Below are 24,503 nucleotides of genomic sequence, written 5' to 3' on the forward strand. Positions count from 1 at the left end.
CAAGAACCTTATGGATATATTAGGAACTGAGGAAGAAGAAAGACTCCTTTGCCCAGTGAGGTCCCTCAGATACTATCTTCAGAGGACAGAGAAGATTAGAGGACCTTCGAGCAACCTCTGGTGCTCCATTAAAAACCCAGTTCGCCTGCTCTCCAAAAATGCTATATCCATTTTTCTGAGAGAATTAATATTAGAAGCCCACTCTCAGATCCAGGAAGAAGCTTTTCCTCTACTTAAGGTTAAAGCTCACGAAATTAGGGCAGTAGCAACTTCCCTCGCCTTTAAACACAACTTGTCTTTTTCTTCAATCCTACAGTCAATGTTCTGGAGATGCAAGTCCATATTCGCCTCTCACTACCTCAAGGACATAGAAACTGTTTTTGAAAAGTGTAGCACTTTAAGACCTTTATCTGTGGCTGGCATGGTGCTGGGAGAGGAAGCATGAGGAATCTATCTGTTCCTTTGCTATCCACTCGCCTTGACTTAAGGTTTTGAGTCGTTAGGAAGCCTGGGTGTACATTGTACCTGGAGTACCCACCAGTTCGTACTTTATCTTTGATAATGGTTGAGTTTTATGGTTTTATTCTGTGGTGTAGGTGACAGTGTTTTCATTTTGTATTCTGGTCTTCGCCCAGGGTAAGGGCATCTTTTAAAACTTTGTCAGCATACGGTGTACTTCCTCCGCTGCAAAGTTTCCCACTAATGTAGTGGCGATCCTTGGCTATACTGCCACGTCCACTACAAGTTGAGAGAAGTGCTGACCAGAGGCAGTACCTTCCTGCAGCAGCTCTCTCAACAGGTAAGGAAACAACAAACATTTATTCAATGTTAGCGACCTTTCTGGTCCAAATTCATTACTTTCTTAATGTTTTGGAGTAGAATATGTCCATGCTCTTTCCCACCTACTTTCAATGTGGAATCAGCTATGTAATTACTTGGTAAGTTACTTATCCCTTAAACGCCTACTGAATGTATCATACGTCGACTAAAATTGTCTGTTGAGTGCTAAGTGGACGTACCGTACGTCGACTACAAAAAATTTCAACCTTCGGTCAACTTTGACTCGATCGAAATGGTAGAAAAACGCAATTGTAAGCTAAAACTCTTACATTCTAGTAATATTCAATCATTTACCTTCATTTTGCAACAAATTGGAAGTCTCTAGCACATAATTTCGATTTATGGTGAATTTTTGAAAAAAACTTTTTCCTTACGCCCGCTCAGTAACTCTGCCGAAAATTTCAGAAATTCTTTCGTCATTTTGTCGTAAGTTTTGCACTGTTCTATATTAGCCGTTACATAAAGTTTTATATATGAAAATATGCGCAATTTCATGTAAAATACAGCAACATACAACCCATGGTTGTAGCTTTTATCAGTTTGGAAATATTTTCATATAACGATAACTGATAATTTTTGACTGACCAAAATTTCTAAAACTTACATTCTAGTAATATTCAATCATTTACCTTCATTTTGCAACAAATTGAAGTCTAGCAAAATTTCGATTTATGGTGAATTTTTTGAAAAAATCTTTTCCTTATGTAGCTAAAACTCTTACATCAGAATGTTTGCACTGTTTTAATATTCAATATATTTGGAACCTTCATTTTGCAACGGAAAATTGGTTGTAGCTTCTCTAGTTTTGAAATACAATATTTAACTGCCAAATTTCAATTTATGGTCAATTTTTGTAAAAAACGCAATTATAAGCTAAAAAATTCTAGTAATATTTTTCATTACCTTCATTTTGCAACAAACTGGAAGTCCGCAAAATTTCAATTTATGGTGAATTTCTGAAAAAAACTTTTTTCTCGTTAACACAATCAATTAACATCTCAGAAATTCTTTAATGTTTGTTTGCATTGTTTTATATTAGTCATTACATAAAGTTTTATATATGAAACTGTGCGCAATTTCATGTAGAATAAAACAGAAAATAACTCATGGTTGTAGCTTTTATCAGTTTTGAAATATTTTCACATAAATCACGATAAGTGCCAAAATTTCAACCTTCGGTCAACTTTAACTCGACCGAAATGGTCGAAAAACGCAATTGTAAGGTAAAACTCTTACATTCTAGTAATATTCAATCATGTACCTTCATTTTGCAATAAATTGGAAGTCTCAAGCACAATATTTCGATTTATGGTGAATTTTTGAAAAAAAAACATTTTCCTTAATATTCAATCATTTACCTTCATTTTGCAACAAATTGGAAGTCTCTAGCACAATATTTCGATTTTCTGAATTTTTGAAAAATCTTTTTCCTTATGTCCCGTATCAGAAATTTCTCGTCACGTAGTAATGTTTGCACTGTTTTATACATCATTACATAAATTTTTATATATGGAACTGTCACGTTAGAATACAACGGAAAATGTGGTTTGCTTTTATCAGTTTTGAAATATTTTTCATATAAATAATAACTTTTCAACCTTCGGTCAACTTTAACTCGACCGAAATGGAAACGCAATTATAAGCTAAAACTTTACATTCTAGTAATATTCAATAAAATTTTGCAAAAATCTCTAGCACAAAATTTCAATTTATGGTGAATTTCTGAAAAAACTTTTATCAGTTTTGAAAATATTTTCACATAAATGTTTGCATTGTTTTACACGATAAACTTTTATATATGAAAATTTCAATTTCATGTAGAATAAAACAGAAAATAGATCATGGTTGTAGCTTTTATCAGTTTTGAAATATTTTCACATAAATCACGAAATGGTCGACCGAAATGGTCGAAAAACGCAATTGTAAGGTAAAACTCTTACATTCTAGTAATATTCAATCATGTACCTTCATTTTGCAATAAATTGGAAGTCTCAAGCACAATATTTCGATTTATGGTGAATTTTTGAAAAAAAAACATTTTCCTTATGTCCGCACAGTAACTCGGCCAAACATCTCCGAAATTCTTTCATCTCGTTGTCGTAATGTTTGCACCATTTTATATTAGTCATTACATAAAGTAAGTTTTATATATGAAAATGTGCGCAATTTCATGTACAATACAATAGAAAATAACTCATGGTTGTAGCTTTTATCAGTTTTGAAATATTTTCATATAAATCATGATAAATAGAAAAAATTCTACTTTCGGTCAACTTTAACTTGACCGAAATGGTCGAAAACTGCAATTGTAAGCTAAAACACTTACAGTCTAGTAATATTCAATCAATTGGCTTCATTTTTCAAGAAACGGGAAGTCTCTAGCACAATAGTTCGATTTATGGTGAATTTTTGAAAAAACATTTTTTTACGTCCTCTCGATACGAATTCATGCATCATTTTGTGATGATATTTTCTCTGTGTTGCTTTGATCGTTTTACAATTTGTTATATACCAAAATCATCGCAATTTAGTGTACAATACAAAGAAAAAACAAATAACCCGTTAGCTTTAACCGTTTTGCTCACAGCTCGATTTGTATAAAATTATATATGAAAATTTTTTTTTGTGCTGTCATATATTTCAATATTTATATATGATAATGATATTTTTTTCATTTCTGATGGTTGCATACTAAACATCAGGCAATGACAAAAAAATGAGCCAAAAATGAACTCTTAATCTTAAAAACTAAGCATGCTGTGATTTTTTGAAAAAAAACTTTTTTTCCGCTTCGGTGCTAACTCCTGAACGCCGCCGGCATACAGGAGACGTTTTTGTAAATAGAGGCTCGGCGTTTAAGGGTTATATAAAAATGACATTTTTATGATAAAATAAAGTTTTATATATACTTACCAAGTAATTACATGATTGGAGCCCGCCCTCCTCCCCTTGCATGGACATAAGAGCATAAAACGAATTGAGGTTTCCGCTGGTTTGTTTCCTCGAGTCCCGGATGGTGGCGGGACGTTATCACCTACACACTTACGATAAGAGCGCCACCGCGCGAATTTTGAATTTCTAAGCTGTCATAGGTTAGGGAACCATAGCTATTTAATTACTTGGTAAGTATATATAAAACTTTATTTTATCATAAAAATGTCATTTTTCGGCCAAGTTACCGCGCGGACGTAAGGAGAAAGTTTTTTTCAAAAATTCACTATAAATCGAAATAGTGTGCTAGAGACTTCCAGTTTGTTGCAAAATGAAGGTAAATGATTGAATATTACTAGAATGCAAGAGTTTTAGCTTACAATTGCGTTTTTCGACCATTTCGGTCGAGTCAAAGTTGACCGAAGGTTGAAATTTTGGCACTTATCATGATTTATATGAAAATATTTCAAAACTGATAAAAGCTACAAGCATGAGTTATTTTTTGTTGTATTCTACATGAAATTGCGCACGCACATTTTCAGGTATAAAACTTTATGTAACGACTAATATAAAACGGTGCAAACATTACGACAAAGTGACAAAAGAATTTCTGAGGTGTTTGACCGAGTTACTGCGCGCGGACGCAAAGAATAAGTTTTTTTTTTTTCAAAATTCACCATAAATCCAAATATTGTACTAGAGACTTCCAGTTTGTTGCAAAATGAAGGTAAATGATTGAATATTACTAGAATTTAAGAGTTTTAGCTTACAATTGCGTTTTTTTACCATTTCGGTCGAGTCAAAGTTGACTGAAGGTTGAAATTTTTTGTATTCAACGTACGGTATGACCACTCGTCACCCGACAGACAATTTTAGTCGACTTATGATACGTCCAGTTGGCGTTTAAGGGTTAATGTATTTTTGTTAGGCAACTTTATTTCCTGTTGTCACCATATTGTATTACAATTCATGATACAAAGTGTGTATGTGTAAACTATTGATCTAGGCTAGGTGTTACACTCTCAGTATCCATTTGCATAAGTCAAATAGACTATTACAGCTGTATTTAAGATAAAAGATAATGGTAATGAAACTGATATTTTACTTACTGAATTCATATATATACTGTATTATCATGTTATTTCATCATCCTAATACTCTATGTCTAAAAAAAAATTGATCATCCCAAAAAATACATTTACATAATGTTTATTTTCTTAGAATCTGCTGATTAAGCTTACCAGCAAAGGAGTTAGGAGAATCGTATACAGGTATATCCCCAGTTACAATGGGGTTATGTCCAAAAACCCATCATTTCTTGAAACAAAACATAACTTGAAATTAGCCTAGCCTACACTAGGGTATACAGTGCAATCTATACTTATATACGGTAGCCTAACCTAAACTTTACAGTACTATACTCTGTACATGTAAGGTATAATTATTATCAACTAAATTTGGAGGTTCATTGCGGATTGACTTACAATAATTCAGTACAAACAGAGAAATTGAATAACACAAACAAGAATCAGATGTCTACTGTACAGGGGTACTCACCAAGATTCGGTTCATCGTCACTGTGCTTGAATGGTGTCAGGCTGTTGACGGCTATGTATACTATACTAACTAAAAATCGAAAGAGGAGGAGGATGTTAAAGCAGCAGGATCATCGACTTGCTCATCTTCAGTCAGTATTTCTTTGGCTGTTAGTTCATGCGTTACAGGGAGTAGGATTTGGAGGAAAGAGCTGTCACAAGATGTACAACTAGAGGGTCGAGGCTCAAATGTGGTGGAAGGGAATGGCACTGGAGTCATTTTCTTAAAGAAGTAATCCATTGTAGCCTGCACTGTCCAGTTTTTTTTTTTTTTTTTTTTTTTTTTTTTTGTTCATTAACGACTCAGTAACATGCAATAGAGTCTCAAAGTGCTCTCTCAACTTTAGCAAACATTCCATGTTCACATCCATTTGACTAAAAAGATTAATTGCATTGTCAGTTAAGGCAAATGCCTCTGCCATTTTTTTTTGTCCTAAACTTTTTGTCTGGCTCCTCTTCAATTTCTTCTTCCTCTTCTGCTCTTTTTCTCACTTCTGCAAGTTCATTCAAATCTTCTGCTGTTAGCTCTACATCTTGCACATATATAAGTTCTTGAATCTCTTTCTTTTCAATTTCCAAATCTAAACTTCTTCCAAGTGTCAAGATCTTTATATTAATTTGCAAAACTTCATCCATACTGAAACCTTTAAATGAGTTTACATACTTTTAGCAGATTTTTCCAAATCCCATTCATACTCTTTTATTACCTCCTCCATGCCCTTCTGATGTTCATAATGGCGTTCAGAACATTGAATTCCTTCCAGAATGTTCTGAGCTCTCTTTCTCCTCATCATCCATATCCTGAACAGCCCCAGCAAATGTTTAAGATAATATTCCCTGAATGTAGTCACGGCACTCTGATCCATGGGTTGTATGAGAGGAGTTGTGTTTGGTGGCAGAAACACAACTTTTACAATCTCGCTATATCTCTGATGTGCCGAGGGTGGCCCAGGAACTTTGTCCAGAATCGGCGAAATTTTGAAGGGAATGTTGTTTTTCCCCACAATAATCATTCACTTCTGGAATGAAGCAATGCACAAACCAGTCTTGAAATAGCAGTGCAGTCATCCATGCTTTCTTATTATGCCAGTAATGCACAGGAAGCGTACGTTTGCCGATTACTGTCAATGCCCTCGGATTTGCTGAGTGATAAATCATGAATGGCTTGAGTTTATACCCAGCCACATTTCCCCCAAGCAGAAGAGTCAGTCGATCTTTGTATGCCTTGAACCTGGGCATCATTGGTGCTTCATTATGGATGTAGGACCATTCAGGCATCCACTTCCAATACAGTCCTGTTTCATCAACATTAAAACTTTGATCCAGCAAGTACCCTTCATCAATGATGATCTCATGCAAAGCATCCTTAAATTTTAGTGTCTCCTTCGGCATCAGCGCTTGCTACCTCACCGCTAATTTTCACACTATGAAAATTATGGTGGTTTTTGAAACATTGAAAACAACCAGTACTTGCTGCAAAATCTGTGCTGTGGGTATCATCATATTTTTTCTTTAGTTTCTCAAAAAGCAAGCACTTGTATGTTTGAATGGTCAAGATGCTGAGTGGCATACTCTTTTGTATTTGGTCCTTCATCCACGTGACTGCTCCATTTCTTACAAAGGCCCTGGTCTCTTTGTAATAATTGTGGAATGAACTGAAGCAGATGACAGAGGTTTGTCATGAGCGATTACCATGACTGCCTTTCCCGTGGCATGATGGCTGATAATTTTCATTTCCTGCTCTAAAGTAATGGAATGCCTCTTCTTGTCACTACCAGCAGGAGACTCACTTGGGCATTTGGCCGACATACTGATAGGCACTAATTTGAGTTATAAACAGTTTACATGTAGTCAGACACACAAAAATCACACACGAACACTGACCTAACTTGACTTTGTAGACGGTGAGGTCTAGGTCAGGGCGAGAGATACCCACATCCCAGCCTCTCGGGCCAACATATCGTACGCCATACACTGCCTGACTGTGCGCTGCTGCCTGTGCCCATCATGCACAAAATTTCAAAATATTTTAAAAATATTGTCGTATCGGTATCACATCGTAATTTCGAGACCATCGGAACTTGCTAACCCCATTGCAAGATCAAATTATTGTAAAATGAAACATTGTAACCAGGGAAGTACCTGTAGTTGCTAAAAGAAAGTGATGTAATAGTGGAGTTATATTTTTTTATTTTTGTATAAATGTAAAAATGTTATACAAAGGTAAACAAATATACTTCATGTTTCCTGATTTGGTTGTTTAGCCACACAATGTTGTTTATGTCATTTCTTTGGCAAGTGCTTGTTAATTATAAGAGATAGCTATGAATTATTACATAAGCCATAAGGTTAGTATTTTTGTTTGAAAGCCTAACCTAGTACAATCTACTACAGTATACTGAAAATGAAATTCACTCCACAAGCATAGTCTAGTACAGTATACCCACAATGCTCGCCCAACATTTACATCCCAATCATTATCACATTCACTCATCATACGTAATATCTCCGTCAACGTTCTCACCGTTCGCTCCGCCAATCCATTCGCACTGGGCATATACGGCATAGAGTACACATGCTCTATGCCCCAATCACGCAACATTTGCTCAAACTCCCATCCAACAAATTCAGGCCCATTGTCACTCAACATTCGCGTCGGCTTGCACACACACATTGGCAACATCACTTGACCCACCATTCTCGCTACAGTCTCACTCTTTTTGTTCCGAATCGCTACTGCATATGCAAACTTACTCAAATGATCTACCATTACAACCATTCCCACATGTCCTCTAGCAGTCACAGGCAACGACACACAATCAATCACAACCATCTCAAATAACTCTTTCATGTGCAATCGCAACACAGGTGGATTCGCATGCACACTTTGATACTTACCCTTCTGACAGTCCGCACACGTAATCGCTACATCCGCACAAATTTTATTCAATCCAGGCACATACAATCTCTCTCTCATACATTCCCATAATTTATTTTTCCCCAGATGCCCAAACCTATCATGCACTAATAAACACATACCCACGGCTGCGTCTTCCGAAAACACTGGCACATACACTTCCCCATCCCATATTCCTTCCTGATGCAAAAAATAAACTATACCTTTACATACAACAAATCTCTTAGCACTTCGCTTATACACTTCTAACTCAGACGGCCAACTTCCTACTCTTACACCCCCTAACACACACTCTCTTAACATACTTATTCTCATGCACTGATTTTGCATCTGCTTAATTTCCTCTTCACTCAACAAATCATTTTCACTCCTTGCAATATCTACCATACCTACAAAACTAGTTTTAGACACATTCCCTCCTTTAACCGTCGTTATTTCCCTGCCGCCCTTTCCTAAAATTCCCCTCCCGACATCCACACTTATATCATGCATTCTCATAAAATCAATTCCTAATAAAAAACATGTTGGCATATCATTCTCATCCATGACTACAAAATTATGTATTATTTCAGATCCCCCTAACTGAATTTTTAATTGTACCTCCTCCCATACTAACACACTCCCTTGTCCCAAACCATGTATCCTTACACTCGTTGATTTTCTTTTTACATCCCAATCGCACCTTTCCAATTCACTCACTACTGTACTACTCACTAACGACACTTGTGCTCCCGTATCTACCAAACTACAATATTCACTCTGATTCACCACTACATTCGTTACTAACTTACCTTTCGCTTCATGCATATACGCTCTCACGGCTACATTCACCTGCTTAGCTTCCTCACAACCATCCTCATCACATTCATCTTCAACGATATCCTCAACCCTACCCCTTACTCCCTCATTTTCCCCATAATCACCTTTCTTAACCAGCCAGCTACAATTATCCTTTCCACAGTGAACATTTAAAATTACATTCGTACCATTTTCATTCACCCTTCCTTTATACTCCACCGGCATATTCCATCCAAAGAACAATCGTACTGTAATTTTAAACATTTCAGCCACTACCAACAACACTTTCACTAACTTTTCCTCCTCATCTAATTCCCTTCCTTCCTCGCGCACTCCTCCTTCCGGCATCTCATTCATCACCTTTTCACGTAACTCGTTCATGCTTGCAGGTACTCCGTCAATCAACCCATTTGTTTCTAAATTACTCAACCCCCCAAACAGACATTCCCACACTCGATTCTCCCCTATATACTGTTGCTTTACCACAAATCCTATGGGTACTCGGTCCGGGTCCCAGTCGCTCCTAACCCTATCATCTCGTTCAGTCCACATACGCGACATAGCATCTGCAACAATATTCTGTCTACCTTGTACATACTCTACCTTAAAATTAAACTCATTCAAATCCTCTATCGTTCTGGCAATTCTAGCATTCACACTCTCCTTTTTAACCATATATACTAGCGGTCGATGGTCCGTCCGTATCACAAAATCTACCCCATACAAAAATACTTTCAACGCTTTCACACAAAACCTTATAGCAGCCAATTCCTTTTCAATCACCGAATATTTCAACTCTGCCCTTCCAAACGCCTTGCTCACATACGCAATTACTCTCAATTGTTCTTCCCCATTCGCCTTCTGCATTTGTACCAAGCATCCTCCCATATTATATTTACTTGCATCCGTATACAGTTCTAGTTTACTGGCATTCTCACTATAGTCCGGGAAAGCCAACATCACGTCTCTTGCAGCCTCCTCTTTCAATCTCTCGAATGCTTTGATCATTCGCTCATCCCATTTCAATCTTACACAATTTCTCTTCCCCGTCCATTCAGTCAGTGGTTTCCTGATCCCCGAACAATCTCTTATAAACTTCCTTCCAAACTCAATTAAACCTAGAAATCCTTTCAACTCACGCACGGTCCGGGGACGTGGAAATTCCCTAACCTTGTTCACGAACTTATCACTCTTCCTTACACCTCTTCCACTCACCATATGCCCTAGGAATTCCACCTCCCCAGCCAACCAAGCACACTTTCCAAGTTTTACTTTTATTCCTACTTCTTCCAACCTTTCTAACACTCGTTCAAGCAGTTCCATATTCTCTTCTACAGTCTCACTCGCAATCAAAATATCATCTATAAAAACAGTTACCTTCTTGCGATCAAACCCAGCCAGAACCACATTCATTGCCCTTTGGAAGGCAGCAGGCGCATTAGCCAGTCCGAAACTCAATCTTCGGAACTGGTAGTGGCAGGAACCACTAGAAAAGGCCTTAATATGCCTGCTCCCTTCCTCCAGAGGCATCTGGTAATAGCCCCTTACCAGATCTAATTTTGTAAACACTTTCATTCCATTCATCTTGTACACACAATCAGACACCACATTCATCGGGAATAGCTCTTTCACAGTTACTTCATTCACCTTCCGATAATCCACACACATTCGCAAACTTCCATCTGGCTTACGTACCAGTACAATGGGGCTATTCCAGGCGCTCGTACTCCTTTCAATCACTCCCACCCTCTCAAGCTCCTCACACTGCTCCTCTATCTCACGATTGATAGACGGAGAAAAATGTCGGGACGCTGATATATGGGGGGGTGTCGTCTTCCAGAACTATTTTAAATTCCGGAAGCTTGATCCCCAAAATCCTCGTCTCCACGACTCAACACCCCTGCCTATCCCACAACATTCTCCTCAATCGTTTCTCTTACGTTATCACTTACATTTTCATCTACCTTTACTCTTTCTTTCAACTCCTCATACGTCCAATCATTAACTCCTTTCAAATCACCTGTCATCACCTGCCGTACCTTCACGCACCTCTCATCATCCACATTCACCAACGCACGTAATATTCCCACGCAATCTCCCTCACATATTCCTCGGACTCGCTTCTTCCTGACACTCGGCAATGACGTTATATATACCCTCGGATCTCCCATGTTCAAAACCCCATCATATACACACACATTTGCCCTGACTAATTTATTTATGTCTATTCCCTCAACCACGTACTCACAACTATCATTGTTGGCTATCCCGAGGCTATCTGGCCATGCCACTTTCACACTCACAACTTCTCCAATCTCATGTGGCACTTTTACCCTCTCTGTCGCAATTACAGGCACTCTCTTCCACAATTTTTGCTCAACCCTACCATCCTTCCCCAAATACAAATCCCCAAGCACATCCCCTTTCATACGTAATTCAATTACATTCATACTAGGACGGACCACCATCCCGCATTTTGTCAAAAACTCATATCCCAATAAAATATCATATTTATCATTCGTACTGTCAATCACACAAAAATCACTTTCATCCATCACTACACCCCCAATTTCTAACCGTTCACACACTCTTCCAACCACTGCTACCCCTAAATTTCCAATGCCTCGTACTTCCCCCTGACAATTCCTAATTTCACACGTATTCCTCAATTTCTCACATCCATTCTTAAATATGACATTCATACTACACCCGGTATCTACTAAGGCAATCAGTCTTACTCCCTTACAACACACTTGCACATTCATGCACTCGTCAGTCTTTCCAGCAAAACCTCCCTCATGCAACAACCCCTCACATACATGCATCACACGCACCGCTTGCATCCTGGAGGATCCACCCATTTGAACCCCCTTCACACTCAGTTTCCCGAATTCGCTGTCACAGTCACCCTCTTTCGTCTACATACACTTGATACATGCCCTTCCATTCCACATTCGACACACTTCGCTCTCGGTTCTGAACACATTCTCGCATAATGCCCATTCTTACCACAGTTGCCACATATTGTATTCACTTGGGTACCCCTACAACCATTAGCAATATGACCCACCTGTCCGTACCTGTAGCATTTAACCCCCCTATCTTTCGTACACTCCCTTACCAAATGTCCCGATTGCCCACACCCGAAACACGCTCCTAAAGCCCACCTACACTCATTCTTTGTATGTCCTTCCTTTCCACATCTAAAACACTTCGCTCGACTTCCACTCACCGACCTTCCCCTTTGTACACTACTATCCCTAACCCGTCCAACCCGTTGTTCCCTTACAAACCCACCATTCATCCTCACTGGCACCTCCACATTACTTGCTCTTACACTCCTATCTATTACACTATCTGCCATTCTCATTGGGCCCCTCAACACTGCATCCCTAAAGCTTCCAAACTCTGGCACTCTCTCATCTACCCCAGCCCTTACACTCACACTTCTGCTCTCTTTTATAACCCTGTCAAGCTCATAATCTTCTACAATTTCCAAAATTTCTCCCCAAGTCAACCTTTCACTCGTCCATCGTTTCTTCTCCTTCCGCTTCAAGTTCACAAATTCTCTCACTCCATCTGGCACTGTCTCTAACAACTTTCGTACTAACTCCTTACATTCATCTATCCCATCATCCCCAAACTTCTTCCTCGCCAATGTCTCCAGCCTACAAGCATACAGTGACAAGGTTTCCCCAGCTTTCATTGTTGCCTCATCAAATCCATTCTTCCTCTTATACTTAACACTCGCTTTCATACGCCTCGCTTGCTCAACTAGTCTAGCTTTCACCTTGTCATACTCAACATCTCCCACACTCATAATAACCCTATACATATCAAGCAAAAACCCAGTCAAATATTCTCCTAATTCTCGTGCCCACACTCTCTTACTCTCCCCATACTTATCCTGACAAAACCTTTCATACTCCCTAAAGAAATCATGCACATCCCTACTTCCATACTCATTATACTTTTCACACTGGGGTACCTCCCTCACATACATAGCCTTTCTCACTTCTTTCTCACTTTCCCTCTCACTTTCGCTACTTTCACTCTGTCCTTTCATACCCTCTTCCGAATACAAAGAGTCCACTTCCGCACTTACATTCATCTTACTCATTACACTCTTCTTCTTCCTCTTTTTATCCACTTTTATCCATCCACCTCGCTATCACTAATATCTTCACCCTCCCTTCTTTCCTGCCTTTCCCACTTCCTTGCCCTTCTTACCAGTTTCCTTTCCTTTTCCCTTCTTCCCTTTTTCTTCCCCTGACTTATCCTTACTTTCCCCTCTGTTCCTTCCCTTGCTTTTCATTCCCCTTTTCCTTACCCTGCCTCTCATTCTCTCGTTTCTTACTTCCTATTCCCACATCACTTTCATCACTCATGCTTCCATTCACTTCTTCCTCCTTTTCTTTCTCTCTTGCCCCTTCACGCGTTCCAGAGGACCTGCCTCCAACAGCCCCTTCTCCAAAAACACCCTTGAACATACCTTTCACCATTTCTTCCACACCTTTCATCATTCCCTCCAACTTTTTATCCACCCTCTCTTCCATTCTCTCTTCTGACTCTTTCATCTCCCCTTTCATTTCTTCTTTTGCACTCCTTAGCATTCCCCCCATCTCCTCCAACTGACTCCTCAACTCCTCATTCTCACTCCTCAGCCTCCCATTCTCCTCCTCCAGCCTACCCTGGAGTTCCCTAGCCACTCGGAGTTCCTCTCTCAGTTTCTCTATCTCACTCATCCTGACCTCTTACTCTCACTCTACCCACCACAAACATTCCTAACAGCTATTATACAACAGCCCCACGTTGGGCGCCAAATATTATGTGGCGGAATTCAAAACCACAAAAAACAGTACACAACACTCACCCTGATCCTCGGTTGCTGGAAGATGGAGTAAGGCGTCCACGGTCGCCAACACAGCACCCAAAACCACACAACAAAACAAGGAAACTTAAAAAAAAGAGAAGATAGAACTATATACACAACAAGAACAGCACACTAACAAGGAAAACCAACAACTCTCAAAAGCACACAAAAAAAACTGTCCAAGACCAAACGACTGACCGGCACTAGCTCTGACTCAAGACTCACTCAAAAACCGAAAAATCCTTCACATATCCCACAGACAGACAGCGCCGTAAACAAACCAACGACCTCATCCTCTTCCAACAACCGAAGCACTCACTAACGACAATACAATTACACTCTCTCTCTCTCTCTCTCTCTCTCTCTCTCTCTCTCTCTCTCTCTCTCTCTCTCTCTCTACTCACACAGAACATTGGGAAATGCTAGATACAAACAAATTTATTCATCCCCCTATAGAATCTTGATGGGCTTCCAACATTTGGCTCATGCTAATGGTACCATTGTTCCCACTGTTTGGCACAATGGGTGCAACTGTTACCCTAGGGCCAGCTGGTCCTTAGGGCCATCCAACCCCATGGGTACTGGTCCAGACAAGGTTCTTGGACTGCTGTTCTGGGACTCCCTGCCGCTACCCTTGCTTCATGCACATGTGGAGCTGTTACCCAGGCTGCCCAGTCCAGTCAAGGCTCTTGGACCACTGGTCTGGAACCCCTTGCCACTACCCATGCTCCATGCATATGTGCAACTGCTACCTGGGTTCCCAGGAATTCAGGGATACTGGTCCAGAATAGCTAGTCAGCCAGTCTACCTGTACTAATAGTATGGGATCCTTGGCTTGCAGGGGTCCAAGGAAGTGACAGGGCCCCTGTGGTCCTCTCATCCAAACTTAGAAGGGGATGGTTGCCCTCCCCCCTTCCATCCTTTCTTTCCTGTAGAAGTCCATCTTCTAGGAAGGTTTTAGCATGATCATGGAAAGCCCTTGCCCACATTTTTGTAAGTGAGTATGCTCTCTATGACCTGTGGGTTTGTTGTCAACTTGGTTTGATGACTGCTCACATCCTTTTTCACCTAGTGGAGGCCTTGCTTCTGCCAGATGGGGCAAGGGTACCAGGAACCATTCTCCCATTTTCCCTATTTCTTTGGAGGTTTTCAAGAGGCAGGAGCTGGATAATCGTTAGGGCTAGGATAAGAAGCTGTCACACTTTCTCTCAAGCCTTTTCATGAGGAAGTATGTACTCATATCGATTTTAGAACCAAATGGGTTATACTCCCATATGTGGAACAATCCTGGGTGGGTGTTTTTGGTGGGCCTCCTCCTACAGGAGTGGTGTCAGATTTTTCAGCACCTGGAATGGTACCAAGCATCCTGTACACCAGGTTTCAGATACCAAGGTGCAGGGCTGCTGTTTCTAGAAGCCATCAAGCTGGATGGCCTTGGTGAAGCGCCTGGTCATTATCTGTAGTCTTTCCCTGCCGTTGAGAAGGCTTAGTCTCTAGCTTAGTTGCCTTGGTCATGACTTGCTGGTGGTATTTTGAGCCATATGATTTCACCTGTATCTGCACAGGGAATTCATTTAGGGCCAATCTAGTGTAGTGACTTTCTACTTGTGCCCTAGACTCAATGAAAGAAGATCTCTTTATTTTGATTAGTACCATACTAATACCCCAAGTAAACTTGAGTCTCTCTCCCTTAGCCTTGTTTTAGCCTATTGCTAGACAGTCTTTGAGCGAGGAGTCTCTCTCTCTCTCTCTCTCTCTCTCTCTCTCTCTCTCTCTCTCTCTCTCTCTCTCTCTCTCTCACCTCTCTCTCATGCAAAGGCAGTGGATGACCTGAATGAGAAGACTATATTCAAAACACTTTTGTTTTGGGGGTAGTCTTTGTCGACTGCTCGACCCACTGGGCAACTTTCTGTGAGCTGTTTTTGTGTGGGGGAATGAGATATAGTGTTGTTTCAAGTCTTTGGACAAGATCTTGGCACTAAGTTGGTGTTGGCACTGAGGATTGGTCTGGCTCTGTGGTCTACTTCAATCCTTTCAGAATGAAGAGAGACTGTGGTAAGGTTGGTGCAGATGAATAACAGCACCTGTCTTTGCCAGGCAGTGTCCTATAAGTTCCTGGGCTTATAAGGCACTGCAGTTGAACTGTCATGTTCAGTTGGCCTTCTCTTCTCTGGGACAGCAGAGTTTTAACTTCTTTTTTTCATGTGGAGTTTCCCAGACTTCTCCAGTTAGGAGTTTCTTCTTACCTTTAATCACCTTTAATCACACTTCTGTTTTCAGAAAGGTAGTAAAAGGAAGAAGAGAAGGGGGGAATGCAAAGGCAGCATTCTTTCCTTGCAGCTGGTGTTTGTAAGAGAGTGCCTGTCTCTTTTGAGTCCCTGACATCCCCTACCTTTTCCTGGTCCATTTCCTCACCTTTAGAAAAAATGTGCGATGCTGAAGTTTGGCACTAGAAGTCGGGGGACAGTGATGGTTGTGCGCAAGTTTCTGTTGTACCGGGGACAACTCACATGGTGATGTTACCATTCTTTAGTTCCCCTGTTGTCCTTGTAGAGCTGGGTTCTAAGGGCAATTCTGCCTTCTTTCCTGACTTAGAGTCTCAAGAAGTTGTGTCTTCAGGGGACTGAGATTATGGCAGGACAATGGGAACTGTACATGGGAGTGCAGCTAGGTTTTTCCCCCGAGGTTGCCTTTGTGGTCAGACACACTTAATGAGGGGTAGGATGCACCCCTGGGCATTGCTCAGAAGGTAAATCTCACTTTAGGGCTGATGTCCAGATACCTTTCAACACCACAGTTGTAGATGAGTAACAGGGACATATGGTTCGTAATCACCACTGTTGTTTGAGAATTCCAGGTTCTGAGCTTACAATTGGCTACCGTTTGGCACAACAGGTACCTCGGGGTTCTTTCTTCTCCATGCTTGCTTGGGTTTAAGGATGGGGAAAGTCTTCTTTCCTTGAAGGCAACCTCGAACCTTATGTCTTTAACACCATCTCACCTCTTAGTATGTAATCACTAGCAGCTTGATTTCTGCTTTTCCCTGGCAAAATCTGGGACTTCCCATGCATCCATGCCAAGTAATATCTGGACCTGCTAGCTCTGTTGGTTAGAGTTCCTAAGAGATATTCCTCTCTTAGTTAACTTTGGCTGTAGCCACTCATAGTCAGGTGTCTCTGGGCATTGAGAGTTCTTGCACTTCACACCTGGATGTTTTCCAGCCTCCCCCCAACAAGAGGGTTTTTTTTTTTTGCTCTCCAGTGGAGTTCTTGTATGCTTCCATTCCGTGAGTGGCTGTCTAGAAAATTAGAATCATCTCCAGTTATTGGTGATGGAGACTAGGTATCTCTCTGGTTGGAGCTGTTAATCAATTGATAGTGGTTTTGCTCACTTACCTTTGCTGTGTTGCTTCTTTCTACCTTGGGTTTTGAAAGGCATGGTCAACCTTCAACAATGGTGTGATTCTAGGAGCAGATCTTAACTTTTTTAGGGAGATCTTTTGTATGCCTGAGAAACTTTAACAGTCTTTCTCTCTCAGGGATTCAAACCTTGGAGGGTCATGACTATCTACTTTAGGAGTTTGACTTGCTGCCTGTATGAGTCTTGTTAAGGGTTGTCAGACATAGGTCTGAACCCAGAGACTGTGTCTTGTTTAGCCCTGACATCAGCATAGGTACAGGCAAGTCATCGGGGCTGCTGCATGTACGGCTCTTGGGAGAATGGAGATCTGTTTGTTCGGAATTGTCCCAGATTTTGCAATGAGTTTCAGAACTGTTGGTCACATCAGTCTGAATCTTTTCTGTTATCCTCACTAAAGGACTTTTCAATAGTGACTTGCAAGATACTACAGAGTTCTGTTTTGAGTGCTGCACTACTATCTTGAGGGAACTAGACATCTCAGATTTGCATGTCAACAACTTTTCAGTTGGCACTAACAAAAGTGGAGGAAAGTTTTCCAAATACACTAGCCTCCTTGGTCTGTAAGTTGGTCCATGGGCATTGTCTCTGCCAGCGTGGAAGGAGAATTGCAGCCCAGATGAGACTTGATGGTAGGAGGGGCATCACTATACTTTGCACTTAGTAGGAACTTGTTGGCTTTCATGTATTACATGCGGAGAGGTGATCGGGTATGATCACCTACATATTTTATGTGAGGAATGTTGCCCACTAGCCTTGGATGTGCTTTCAGTGGATCATTGTTGGCTGTTCAGTAGGTTGGATAGTGAGCCCAGCTCCCTTTTGGGACAGGTAACACCTTGTCTGGGTATCCAGTTGGCAGGAGACAGGATAGTAGTAACAGGTTCTCCTCCCTCTTTTTCTTCCTTCCTCTCTAGCAAATGGAGAGTCAGAGTGCCATGCAATATACAAGCTGGACAGACTTGAGTGCAAGTTAGCTAGCTGACTGGGCTCCAGTCTTTTGATTGGCATTGAAGGGGTGCAATTTCCCCTCCTCTCTTGGCAATGGGAGACAGAAAATGAAACAAGGGCGTTGTATTGTCTCCAACACTTCGGTGTGGGTTCTTACAGACTGATTTAGGAATGGAGTACAAACCCTTTACTTAAGGTCCTGAAGTCTAGCATCTGCCACATCCCATATGTGCAGTATGCTCGAGGTGCGGGGTCCATTTCTCTGCTCCTAAATGGACCAGAAAGGTAACCCTAGGTTGGGAAACCTACAAGTTCATTCAGAGTACCCAGATTCCTCTTGCTAATGAGTAAGTCTCCTATGTAAAGATCAAAGGTTTGTATTTGTGTAGGAACAAATAGCAAATTTTAAAAGTAACTAGTATTTTCTCTAACACACAAACCTGAAGTTCTTTCCATTAACAACCCACCTCAGCCACCCCTCGCTCTGGTACCTGGGCTGGAAGGCAAAGTGGATTGCAGTCTGGTAGGTGGGTGGGGCTTCCCCCTACCTGTCACTAGTTTACTGCCTTGTCAGTAAGTTTGAATGGTCATTCCAATTTGTGTTTGCAAGCTAAATCCCTGTGTAAAGAACTTTTAGTTATTATGTTAGGAAAATACAAATTACTTTTAAATTTTGCTATATTATACCTCAGGGCATGTAAAAAAAATCTCCCCATTTTCAGAATGGAATATTAATTTTTGAAAAAATTGTGTTTGCATATAATTATTTAAAGTTATTGAAATGCATAGCCACAGTATGACAGAAAAAAGGTGGACACAGCATGCAGCCAGAACAGTTGGAAAAATCTTTTTAATAATAATTCTAGTTATTTGCAAGAGAAAACAAAAAGCAATGTAGTAACAGCAGAAAACATTTTATAACACTCCCGTCCATAGTTTCTGCCACTGATAGACATCTGTGATGGTGACAGTGAATTTATGAATGCTTGAATTTGCAAATAAAATGAAAACAAAAACAAAGTTGCAGGCTAGAGATAAGAAATTATTTCAAAGTTTGTATATGAAAATAAGATTTTCTGTGAGCTCAATGAAATAAAGTTATGTGTTTTTGTTATGGAAAGTTGCTGTGTAAGCCTAACCTGCAGAGAAATGATCAGAAGTTGGAAAAAGAGATTGGAGATTGTGTGATGATAATAAAAAATCAGATAAATGATTAGCTAGTGAAGTGGTATATAAAGTGGCAGGTGCTGACTAGTGGGAAACCTCAGAAGTTAATTGAGAAATGGTATAGGTAGTGATTAGTACCAAATGGGAATTCAGGTAGTGTGTATAAGATCAAAGAAAATGGAGGGAAAACTAATGTAAACATTAGAGATGTATCAGATATCTGCATCTGGATCCGCATGGATTACAGCATTTTTTATAAATCTGCATCCGTATTAACAATTTCTTAACATCTTTAGCATTGCAAGCAGTATCCACATCTGCAATTTGAGAAAGCGGACACGTGGATATCACCCCCTACTCATACATTGTAGCTAAAAGTAGAGCTTTTTTTTTTTTTTTTTTTTTTTTTTTTTTTTTTTTGACTAAAGTTGGCTTTTTCATTTCATTATACAGAATACATGATAAACAATTTACATTTCATACAGTATATGCTGTATAGCTCCAATATAGGATATTTGTTTTATAGCAGATTTATTTTAAAGCATATTTGTTTTAGTAATTTCATGTCATTTACAGTAGTTATAATCTTAAAGGCAGGGTATTGCATTTTCTGGGAAACTCTCTGTCTCTCTCTCTCCAATGTGAAGAATGGCTTTGAGTTTTGTTACCCTTATCATTCAGTGAGTATGAAATAACCTTGTGCCAAGACAACTAAAACGTTCGTGTATTGCTGGTACTGTTTGTACGTTCATATGAAAGTATACACACGTGCATGAGTATCACTTACATTTCTACTTTCAATTGGTACATTAAATATTATGTAATATGTACCCATTCTCTTTATTCACTGTTCCAGTTCCGTGCTCTCTTTCTGTGGCTGAAAGTCATCCTTAACAATTAAATATATCTAAATTATTTAGATTTACAAAATATCCACATCCGTATATGCATCTGCAAGGGTATGGTCATCAAATATCCGCATCTGCAAATTTAAAAGAATTGATATCCGCAGCCACAGATCCTATTTTCAGACATCCGATACAGCTCTAGTAAACACATGATTGATAATCATTTACTTTATCCTAAATGGTGTGTGTAAATTCATTGAAAAATAGGGTAGCAGATGCATACCAGTAGCAGTTTGAAATCATTTAATTTATGATAATTTTATGGAAACAAGTGAAACTCCATCCTTTCTGTAGGTTCCTAGTCCCCTGTTTTATTTGAATAATCAGATTTATTATGTATAAAATTAAACATTGTTAATAAACATTGCATCTCTTCGTAAATTATGGGTTTACAGTATATTCTAGTTGATATATCTAGTGATGATAGGAATGATATTGTTGTTTCCTAATTTATTAAAGTGCTACGATGCTGCTGTGAATTGTTTGACTCATTAAGACAAAGAACCAGTGACACAGTTCATTTTCAAGTATTTTAAATGAAAATAACTTTTTCAATTTTAATGATTTTCAGTTAATGAGGTTTATCAACCAGTGATACCTGCTAGTAGCTGGGGATCACCCTTCATTGGAGATGTATTGCCACCACCTCATAGTCCACTTCCACCTCAGAATATGCCACCTTATTATCGTGAGCCATCATTACCTCATTATCCTCCTCCACCGTCATATGTAAGTATTAGTGTAAATCATTTGATATGTGTAATACCTACAGCTAAAAGTATAATTAAAGATTCATGGTACAGTATTGAACTTTATTCCTCTCTTTCACATTTAAATATTTTTAACTTGAGGCTCAACAATTTTCCAGCATTACCATACGTAGTAGTATGTTTACCTAATGATATAATAGCATAACAGCATAGTACTAAAAATGCTAAATTCATATTGTATATTAATGAGATTGTGCAGTAGTATTGCTTAATACAAGTATTTGTTAAGTATTTGTGGTTGCGTTTCCTGAGGTAAAAATAGGTTTTTTTTTTCCATACAGTAAACCCGCGTATTCACGGGGGATGCGTACCACACCCCCCGGGAATAGCTAAAACCTGTGAATACTTAGAACCCTTCTGAAAACACTTAGAACTGCCTATTTTGAAAGTTCAAACACAAAAAAACTAAAAATGCGAATACAGGTATTATCCTACTTACGATGGTGTTAGGTTCCAAAAAACCCATCGTTTGTTGAAAAAAACATATCTCGAATATAGCCTAGCCTATACTAGGGTATTCGGTACCACGTATACATATATGGTAGCCTACCCTACACTATAATGTATACTCTATACATATATGGTATAGTAATTATTAATATCAGCTAATTCTGGAGGTTCATGCAGAGTGACGTATGATAATTCAATACAAAGAGAAATTGAATAACAAACAAGAATTAGCTAAGCCTGCACTATGGTATAAGTTAAGTATATCTTAGTTTAACCAGACTACTGTATACAAATATATGGTAGCCTACCCTACATTATACTGTACTCTATATTTGCATCATATCGTATTATACAAATATCAGCATAACGAATATGCATCTTTTCCATGAATATTTTAAAATACTATGCCCTAATTCACTGTATCCAATAATATTGTATATATATATATTCTTGTATTGCTTTTGTATTATACATTGCGATCTTAGCGATCAATGTTTTGGTTTGGAAATCAATTACGCGGCTAGTTTATTTTGCCATATTTAACTCAGTTCAGAGCACTTTTCTTGCTTCTTGTTAGCGTAAATGAATCTCTAGATACTTTATTTATATGGAGCAAGGTTATTTTTCGTTATACAAAGTGTTTTTAAGTCAAAATATAACTTGAATACGTCTTGTTGTGAAATTAATTTAGCTATTTTTTTCGTCAATAGATGACGTTGGCCATTTGGGGGGCATTTGTTTTGTGTAAAAAAAATCAAGATTCTGTTCGCTATTTTCACTCGATTTCATCATAATGCGAGCTTTACGTATTTATCATTTATCGGTGTAAAAATAGCAGTAACGTGTTCTTTCATGCCCAGTAGTTTTGATTAAAATACTTTCTCTCTGATTTTAAGTATGGTCGAGTTTCAGCCATGTTGCTGATGCACGATAATTTATAGTCATTAGCAGCCTGAGCATTGTTTTCTCAGCTTCAGCTACAACTTTTAGCTTAAATTTAGCAGTATATTTCCTTGCCAATCTTTTATCCATACCGAACAAGTGTATAATGTAAAAATATCAGTCATTTGTACTATAATTATGGTAATTGTTTATTACCATATGATGGTTGAAATACAAGCAAAACGGCTGTTTATGGCTGTACGCATTTATGCAAGAGTATAACGTTACTAACAATACTTTTATCATTCTCTTACTTTTTTAACTAGAAAATGGGATAAAGAGATGGAGGAAAAGAAGCTGGTCTATTGTAGTTTGGTCTCTCTCACTGCCTGGTTGTACGCTGCTGCCTACGCCTGTGGGAAATTTAAAAATATTTTCTAAATATTGTCGTATCAGTATTAATTGCTTACCCCATTGCAAAACTGAATTGTTGTAAGACTAATTTTATTAACTCGAACATTACCTGAGTATGTTAATAGTTTTGTCACAAAAAGTGCATTTAGTCATGAAAATGAGATGAAAATACAGTAATTAGTGAATATTCCTCAGTGAAAAATACTATGAATGGACGAATTTTGAGCAAATAATACGTATATATGCTCCAAAGAGAAATCCATGATCAGGTGAGTCTGCGATCGTGAGACCACGAATACGGCGGGTTTACTGTATTCACGGGCACCTCAAGTTATCAGACTTAAATTTAACGAGTTCTGTTACTTACCAGATATGCCCAGCTCCAGAAAAATAAAATATTCCATACTTGATGGAAATCAGATGCAAAAATGAATGCTACTGATATTAGCTTGTCTAACCTTGTAAGATTGCTTCTTTGTTTCCAGGATAACAGACCCATCTTGCCCCCGCTCTGTGCCTTTCTCCCACTCGTTTGAACATTTAGCATGTGTTTTTCTGCCTTGTAAAGAGTCTTCACTTGTATCCAAATGTGATATTTTGTGTTTAGTGTAATTCATTGCATAGCAACTTTTTCATATTCCTACTTTACTCAGTTGTGTGAATCAATCTGCCATAAAACTATTGTCAAGTTTAATTTGATAATGAATATCATGCTAATTTATATGAAGGTCAATTTTTTTATTTGTATTCCTTGTAAAGGGAGTTACTTTTCAGATGTGTCAGGGCAAATTGATTAACTACGTTTACATACAAGTATTTTATCTTTTTCTTAAAGTGTTGAGTATCTTTGATAACATGAATGTACAGATGCTATATATATATATATATATATATATAATCTTCTTTTTTTAACGTGCCTTTTCCCATTTTTGTATGGGGTAAGCACAATGCCTTCTTTTGAAGGACTATTTGATTTGGCTTTGGGGTAGACCGTAGTCTCGATTGGCTGCCCTGCCTGACATCGCTTAGACCCCGGTAGCGTATAGTACATGTATCATACCAGACCCAACGCCCTTTCTCCCAGCAGCGAGAAAGCACATCCAAGGCTAGTGGGCAACATTCCTCACATAAAATATGTAGGTGATCATACCCGATCACCTCTCCGCATGTAATACATGAAAGCCAACAAGTTCCTACTAAGTGCAAAGTATAGTGATGCCCCTCCTACTGCTAAAGCAGTCCACTGAACTTTAGTCAGGCTAGATTCAGATAACTCTGAAAACTTCTGAACATTGAACAGGGCCATTTTCTCCAAGTTACTCAACTAAATAATTCACAGTACAATAAAAAAACAAAATAATGTGGTCACTCTCCTATCAAAAAACTCCCTAACATCACCAGTATAAATCATAAACCAGAGTGACACAGTCAACCCCCCCGTATTTGCGGGGGATGTGTACCACTCCCCCCGCAAATAGCTAAAATCCGCGAATATTTAAAACCCCTCTAAAAACACTTAGAACTGCCTATTTTGATAGTTCAAACACAAAAAACCCTCTAAAAGTGCTTATACCTGAGTATTTTAGTAGT

At 39.0% G+C, this 24,503-nt stretch overlaps 2 protein-coding genes across 22 annotated transcripts in view; one reads left to right on the plus strand and one right to left on the minus strand.

Moving 5' to 3' along the window:
- The window catches only part of LOC136833810 (uncharacterized), a 345,490-nt gene extending 332,186 nt beyond the window's left edge, over nucleotides 1-13,304 (minus strand). The window contains exon 1 of the mRNA XM_067096091.1: nucleotides 12,162-13,304. Within this exon, the coding sequence (XP_066952192.1) occupies nucleotides 12,162-13,201 (1,040 nt within the window). The 5' untranslated portion in view covers nucleotides 13,202-13,304. The remainder of the gene's footprint in view (nucleotides 1-12,161) is intronic.
- The window catches only part of LOC136833716 (UDP-N-acetylglucosamine transferase subunit ALG13-like), a 539,859-nt gene that overhangs the window by 453,938 nt on the left and 61,418 nt on the right, over nucleotides 1-24,503 (plus strand). For all 21 annotated transcript variants that reach the window (XR_010851592.1, XR_010851593.1, XM_067095956.1 and 18 more), the window contains one exon: nucleotides 20,969-21,126. Coding sequence is in view for 19 of the 21 variants with exons in the window: in XM_067095956.1 (XP_066952057.1) it covers nucleotides 20,969-21,126 (158 nt within the window). In the remaining 2 variants the exon portion in view is untranslated. The remainder of the gene's footprint in view (nucleotides 1-20,968; nucleotides 21,127-24,503) is intronic.

The sequence above is a fragment of the Macrobrachium rosenbergii genome, chromosome 4 (genome assembly GCF_040412425.1).
Source record: "Macrobrachium rosenbergii isolate ZJJX-2024 chromosome 4, ASM4041242v1, whole genome shotgun sequence".
Lineage (NCBI taxonomy): Eukaryota > Metazoa > Arthropoda > Malacostraca > Decapoda > Palaemonidae > Macrobrachium > Macrobrachium rosenbergii.